Source organism: Juglans regia, chromosome 8, assembly GCF_001411555.2.
Source record: "Juglans regia cultivar Chandler chromosome 8, Walnut 2.0, whole genome shotgun sequence".
Taxonomy (NCBI): Eukaryota; Viridiplantae; Streptophyta; class Magnoliopsida; order Fagales; family Juglandaceae; genus Juglans; species Juglans regia.
In genome coordinates, this window is record NC_049908.1 from 5,164,726 (window position 1) to 5,172,780 (window position 8,055).

The 8,055-nt window shown below is 31.1% G+C and overlaps 1 protein-coding gene across 1 annotated transcript; it reads left to right on the forward strand.

Annotated features, from left to right (window-relative positions):
- The first annotated feature begins 6,200 nt into the window (after positions 1 to 6,200).
- Positions 6,201 to 7,564, forward strand: LOC109020936 (probable strigolactone esterase DAD2). The gene is made up of 2 exons (XM_019003464.2): positions 6,201 to 6,686; positions 6,823 to 7,564. The coding sequence occupies exons 1-2, from the start codon at positions 6,316 to 6,318 to the stop codon at positions 7,250 to 7,252; spliced, it is 801 nt and encodes a 266-aa protein (XP_018859009.1). The 5' UTR covers positions 6,201 to 6,315; the 3' UTR covers positions 7,253 to 7,564.
- The last annotated feature ends 491 nt before the right edge of the window (positions 7,565 to 8,055 follow it).

Below are 8,055 nucleotides of genomic sequence, written 5' to 3' on the forward strand. Positions count from 1 at the left end.
TCACCTTTCTTTATTCTTAATATTCCTTGGTGCCAACCAGTATCACCAAAAGGAAATAACAATGGATACTGCAGTGGATCATAACAGCCAAAATAGTATTGGACTATATGACTTCCACCTGCATGATTGAATACCACAATATTTTGTCCTCTCAAATGTTCTGAATCATCATCTTCAATCCAAATAACTGCTACTTGAGAAGCTGACGGAGTGTTAAAAACACGCCGATCCAAACCCACATCTGATCTGATATGAATTTTGTGATTTTCCAAATTGGGCAGATCTCCAAGAGTTCGAAAGAATGTTGAGTATGGATTAACATGAAGAATATCCATAAGTTGAGCAACAGTTGATGAATCCAATCTTCCAATGTCATAAACACGATTGTCCAATTCATGTTCGGTATCATAAAAATATAATTGTAGATATGAAGGATGTCCATCCAAAGGAACTAAGTCATTAATGTAATGATAAATTTGACCTTGAGCTCGAAATGTGTAAATACCTCTGTTCCTTCTACACAAATCTCTATCAAATTTAACTCCAAATGATGTGAAAGCAAATTTGTTATTGTATGTGCGAACATACGTAAGAAAGTTGGTTAATTCAACTGTGTTGGAAGTAAACAAATGGTAAAGTTGTTCTGGAACATCATTTGTAGTTAAAGAGATTGTTCCATCGGCACAACAAAAACCTTTTGTTTCATGTTGAAATCTTTTTGCTTCACAAAATCTACAGAATGGTACTGATGGTAAGAGAGTTGCCTCAAATGGCACTGTTTGTAATATTTTTCTATGACCAGCTGATTGTTGATGTTGATTTCCTATGGAGGAAAAATGAATCAAAAAAATGAGGTAAATGTTTAAAGTTGCTATAGTTTCCAATGGTGGTATCATTGAATGAAGTTGTATATAAGAAAGGAAAAGAAGGAAAATAAATACAATTTAATTTTATATATCTTTCTTACCCCGAAATAGAGATTTTGTTGATGTAATTTCAACTGTGTTTATTTCCTGATAGAGTGCTCCAGAACTACCAATATTAGAACTATATTCGAATTGTTCAACGGAGGATATATCACTGGTTTCAGCTTCGGCACGAAAAGTGCGTTGTCTTTTTGTACAATATGGCCTGACTTCTTCATTATTGTGTACGGATTCTATATGATCTCCCAACACATTTTTTTCGTCGTCAACGATTGGTTGGGAGAAAAATTGTTCTTCATGTTGAGTAGTATCATTCGTAAAATTCCTTTGTTGTAGATGTTTTTCTTTCTTTTTTTGTCGTATATGTTCTCTTTCTTCTAAATAAAGAGTCTCATATAAATTGTTTATCTTAGGATGTTTTGTAGTACCTTGGGAATCATTTTAAACAAGAATCAAAGTTATAAGAATATCAAAGAATTAATTAATCATATAATGATAAATTTGTACTAATTTATTAATATAAGCTTACCACTTTTCATTTATACATGGAATGAAATAATTCTTCTCGATAACTGGATAAAAGAGAAACTCATGATGATGCAAATTGAAAATTTTTTTAATCTAAGTATGTATTCCAACAGAATAAAACAACCTATTGAAAAAGATATATTTATAACATCGTTGGTTACCTCGGTAGTCTTGATAAAAGACTAAAAAAACTCAGTCAACTCAGCAAATTTAACGAAGCTGTAAAAAAGAGATAATGAAAATTAGAAATAAACCACCAATAGATATAGAAATTATATAATTGTTATAGCATGAATTGCTGATGAAGAAAGTAGAAATAAAGTTTGATAAAAATATTTTAACAAACTTTATTATTAATATTCATAAAATTTTTATTTCATTATGTTCTTGAAGCATATTTTAAAATACAAGTTTATGCACAATATTAATTTTATTGAATGTGTACTCTATTTTATCAAATTATTTAATTAAATTTTTGATTTTTAAAAATTTCTATATTTTACTAATTGATTATGTATAATTATATGAGTAAAACTGTAAATACTGATGTAAGTATTTACATATAGAACTAAATTTGTCGGTAGAATTTCTTGTCTCAAGTTTATATATATAAAAACTTTCATTAATACCACTACTAAACTTTCATTTTTTGAAATCTAATAATTATTTAATCGGAAAGTACATTTCTATTATTTACAAACTTTATTATTAATATTCATAAAATTTTTATTTCATTTTGTTCTTTGAGAAATACAAGTTTGTGCACAATATTATTTTTATTGAATGTGTACTCTATTTTATCAAATTATTTAATTAAATTTTGGATTTTTTAAAATTTCAATATTTTACTAATTGATTATGTATAATTATATGGGTAAAACTGTAAATATTAATGTAAGTATTTACATATAGAACTAAATTTGTCAGTAGAATTTTATGAGCAATTTTATAGCAATTTTTTAAATTTTTTTTTGAAATTGAATGAATTTATAAAATTAAATTTATTTTTAATTAAATTATATAATTATATTGATTGATTGAATTAATTTAATTTCATATTTTGCAATAAGAATAAATTCTGAAGTTTTTAATTCAAATATAAATAGTAAAAGGAAAACAAATTGTTTAGTAGTAAAATAATAGCAAAAGAGGTATGATTAAAAAATTATAATTTGAAAATATTTCAATTTTATAATAATTTTTATTTAACTGTTATATTTCATTTTTTAAAATCTAATAATTATTTAAAATACAAGTTTATGCACAATATTAATTTTATTGAATGTTTATTCTATTTTATCAAAATATTTAATTAAATTTTCGATTTTTAAAAATTTTAATATTTTACTAATTGATTATGTATAATTATATGGGTAAAACTGTAAATATTGATGTAAGTATTTACATATAGAACTAAATTTGTCGGTAGAATTTTATGGGTAATTTTATAACAATTTTTAAATTTTTTTTTTTCTATAAACATGCATATGTAACTAATAAGATATAACATTTAAATATGTTGGAATAACATTTAATTTGAAATTATAATTTAATACAGCTCAAAGTTCAAACAGAATAAATATTGAATAAATGATATTAAATAATTGATTTAAAAGATTCTAAAATCAGAGAAGGAAAATAAACTATTTCAGTTATTAGTTCACAATATGAAAATAAAAAGTTAAAATATCTATACTTTTGATATTTTTATAAGCAGCTAGTTGTTGAGAAATTTAATTATTTAATCGGAAAGTACATCTCTATTATTTACAAACTTTATTATTAATATTCATAAAATTTTTATTTCATTTTGTTCTTGGAGCATATTTTAAAATACAAGTTTATGCACAATATTAATTTTATTGAATGTTTATTCTATTTTATCAAATTATTTAATTAAATTTTTGATTTTTAAAAATTTTAATATTTTACTAATTGATTATGTATAATTATATGGGTAAAACTGTAAATATTGATGTAAGTATTTACATATAGAACTAAATTTGTCGGTAGAATTTTATGAGTAATTTTATAACAATTTTTAATTTTTTTTTTCTATAAACATGCATATGTAACTAATAAGATATAACATTTAAATATGTTGGAATAACATTTAATTTGAAATTATAATTTAATACAGCTCAAAGTTCAAACAGAATAAATATTGAATAAATGATATTAAATAATTGATTTAAAAGATTCTAAAATCAGAGAAGGAAAATAAACTATTTCAGTTATTAGTTCACAGTATGAAAATAAAAAGTTAAAAGATCTATACTTTTGATATTTTTATAAGCAGCTAGTTGTTGAGATATTTTGTTTCCACTTTCAATTTCATGGAGCTTTATTTTACTGTTTAGAACTGTTTATTACTGTAATTGTTTATTATTGTTCATGAGTAATGTTCAGTACTGTTTATTATTGTATCACATACTGTAGCATTGTTAATTACTATTTATACTGGTTAGTAGTATTTATTATAAAAAAATATTCACAACCTTCTAACACTCTACATTCCATATTATTTTTAATTTTTATTATTTTTTTATCAAATATTTATTATATGAATAATAAATAGAAAATTTGAAATAATTTAAAAAGAATAAACTCAAAATTATAATTTGAAACAGTTCAAAGTTCATACAGAATAAATATTGAATAAATGATATTAAATAAATGACTTAAAAAATTCTAAAATCAGAGAAGCAAAATAAATTAATTCAGTTATTAATTTACAGTATGAAATTAAAAAGTTAAAGGATCCATACTTTTGATAATTTTATGAGTGGCTAGTTGTTGGGATATATTGTTTCCACTTTCAACTTCACGGAGCTCAACCTATGTAAAAAATTCAACAATATAATATTCAAGTAAGAACAAAAGTAAAGTTGTAAAGAAAAAAAAAATTACTATTATTTAACACCTATAAATAGGACAAATTAAAGAAAAATCCCAAATTCGTAAACTCTCTCTCTCTCCTAGGCGATTCGGGAGCACCGCTCCTTCTCCTCCAGCGCTGCCCGCCGCCGCCGAGCCCCGGCCATCGTCACCGCCAACACCGGCCTATTCCCCTCACGCCGACGAGCATCCCTGGCACTACCACTCTTCCTCACGCGCAGCCATCGATGTCCTCCGTGGAAGGAGAACCGAAATGGGTTTCTCGGATTTTTGTGAGATTCCGCCGCCGTACGCGGCCGCCGAAGGTCACGACCACCACCGAGGAGTCCTCCTCAAGGCGGCGACCATCCCAGCCACCTTCGAAGTCGGCCACGCGCAGATCTCCGTCTCCCCCACGGAAACCGAAAGGAAATGGGTGAAACCCATTTGTTTCACGTTACGCCGCCGTACGTGGCCACCGAAACTCACGACCACCACCGACGAGTCCCCTTCAAGGCGCCGACCATCGCACCCACCTTCAGAATCCCCCACGCGCAGCCTCCGTGTCCCTCACCGAAACCCACACGGAGAAAGAAGAAAAAAATATGCGAGAAACAGAAAAAAAAAAAAAACAAAAAAAACAAAATGGAGAAGTTAGAGGTGAGATTAGAAGAGAAAATCGTACCAACGGGGGGAAGAAATTTGAAGAGCACGGGAAATTTTTTTCTTCCTTAGTTGAGTTTCAGAATTGTTCTGTAAATTTGGTGTTCTGTAAATTTGAGATGAAATGTGTAGATCAGATCTCTTATATGTAAAGATGAGATATTTATTTTACATTTATCTGTATGTAACGAATAGATATTTTGAGGGTGGAAATCGGAACTGGAAATCGGAACTGAACGAAGAAGAAGAACGAGATTAAAATTGGAACTGAGAAAAAGCAACTGAGAAAAAGCAACGAGAAAAAAAAAGGCTGCTACTATTCACTACTGTTCATGTATATACACGCTTTTAAGTTATTAGGGTGATATATATATATATGAATTATTATAAAACGGAGTGTTACATTTTTTTAAAAGCATATATGCAATTAATTAGATCAATTTCATTGTGATTTACACAAATTAACCCTGCTTGGCTTGCTTTAGCAGACGTATTATATAAATTTTTCACTTGTCGGTCACATGTACCATTTGAATTAAGAGATCAGATGAGATCAGTTGAGATAGTTTGTGAATAATAATAAAATTTATGAATAAAATTTTGTGAATAATAATGAAATGATCTCAACTCACCTCCCAATCCAAACCGGCCTAAGCTTTTCTTCCTAACTATTACATTATTTAATATTGTACATAATGTTTAATTAGTATTAGTCCTTGTCCCGTGTCACTTATAATTATGTGTTGTTAATGTTACTGTTTTCAACTATCTATAAATTAGTCCCTCTTGACATTTTTTTTTTATATATACGAATGACTTGTTTTGGACATACTATTCACATTATTGCTGATTTTGGATGGGGTTGCAAAAAATAATTCGATCGGAATGAACGTAATTAATATCATATAAAAATAACGTTATTTTTTTAAATTTATATTATTAAAAATATTGTAAAATATATTATCGGTATAAATAAGACCCGGGAGAAGCTACGACTTGTATTTGGGAAACAAAAAAGTACGATTTTTAAAGAAGAAAATTTTTATTCATTATTTTTATATATTATTTTTTATTTATTAAATATGTAGTATATAGATAAAAAAAAATAAAAAATTTTAATTAATTTAAAAAGAATAAAATTAAAAAATAAATAAAAATATAATATGTGGTATGATGACTGGCAAGCTCTATAAAGAAAGCAAAACCCACGACACCCACCCACCTAGTTTGCGACCTTTTACTAAAATCGGTCAAAAAACAGAACACCAACCTCAAACCTCATCCATCTTCCCTGTTTCAGAAACACTCTGCTCTGTACATCATGGGCAACTCCATAGTAGAAGCCCTCAACGTCCGTGTGGAAGGGTCTGGGCAGAAGTTCCTGGTCCTTGCCCATGGCTTCGGTACCGACCAGTCTGTCTGGAAAGGCATTCTCCCCTCCTTCACCCCTTACTACCGTGTCATTCTCTATGACCTCGTCTGCGCCGGCAGTGTCAACCCCGATTACTTCGATTTTCAACGCTACACCACTCTCGATTCCTATGTTGACGATTTGCTCAATATCCTCGACGCTCTCGGAGTCGATCGCTGTGCCTACGTCGGCCATTCCGTCTCCGCCATGATCGGAATCTTAGCTTCCATTCGTCGCCCAGAGCTCTTCACCAAGCTCATCCTCGTCGGTGCTTCTCCAAGGTAAAACCAATAACTAAGAAATCAGCTTGATATACACATGCGATCCTGTGCGATTAAAACTATCTCCGTCTATTGCGTCGATTGCAGACTACTAAAAAAATCTAAATTGGTGCTTAAATTTTGTGCCTTTTTTAAGATTCTTGAACGACGTAGATTACCACGGAGGATTCGAGCGGGGGGAGATCGAGAAAGTGTTGTACGCAATGGAGGTTAATTACGACGCATGGGTGCACGGTTTCGCACCGTTGGCGGTGGGAGCCGATGTCCCGGACGCGGTTCGAGAATTCAGCCGGACCCTATTCAACATGAGGCCAGACATATCCTTATTCGTTTCCCGCTCCATTTTCAACAGCGATCTGAGGGGAGTCCTGGGCCTAGTCAAGGTACCCTGCTGCATATTTCAGACCACAAAGGACGTTTCGGTCCCGAACTCCGTAGCCACCTATCTGCGGGACCATATGGGTGGGCGCAACACGGTGGAGCCGCTCGACACCGAGGGTCATTTGCCCCATTTGAGCGCTCCGGCACTCATGGCGGCCAAACTCCACCGAGCACTTTCACGCTGAGTCTGCACTGTGTCACTGGCTACTAACTTTCTAGACAGCCAAGCAAAACCCAGCATTAAGGTACCGACGGAGTGGGGTCCTGAGAAATGAAATGTAATAAGGTGGAGTTCTTGACACCTGGCTAGCAATATGTGGACATTAGGACCTGGAACTTCGGATGTTACAGGGGATAAGAATCTACACGTGGTAATCACGTGATGATGTTATTCTCTGTTGTTTTTTTTTCTTTTTTTCTTTTTTTCATTTCAATTTGGTGTGTTCTTCTTAATCTTTATTTGGGATTTTTTTTTTTTTCGATAAACAATGATTTCATTCAAATACCTAACAAATTGTCCTTACAAAATATTATTTCTATCCAGCCAAATAGCTAAAGGTATAAAATAAGGATACCCATCCCATCACATTTCAATATCATTAACTCTTTAAGCATGTCTTGCCAAGATATGAGCAGCTGAATTGCCCAATCTGTTAACATAAGAAATCTGAACATCTTGAAAACCAGCTATCATCCTTCGAATATCTTGAATCAAGTAATCAAAAGTAATAAGATAAATTGAACCATTCTGTAGTGCTTTAACAAGAACTAAACAGTCAGTCTCTAGCAGCAGCTTCATATACCCCCACTGAACACACAATTGCAATCCTTTTAACATGGTTGTAGCTTCAATAAATTCTGAAGATAGAACTTTCATTTCCACTTTACTGCAAGCTACAACTACATTCCCTTGAACATCTTTAAGAATAATGTCAATACCAACCTTCTGTTGATAAAAAAAAAAATAGCAGCATCAACGCTCATATTT

Coding starts and splice junctions, on each gene's coding strand:
- LOC109020936 (XM_019003464.2), top strand. CDS start 6,316: ATGGGCAACTCCATAGTAGAAGCCCTCAACGTCCGTGTGGAAGGGTCT. Junction 6,687..6,822: donor CTCGTCGGTGCTTCTCCAAG/GTAAAACCAATA, acceptor GCCTTTTTTAAG/ATTCTTGAACGACGTAGATT.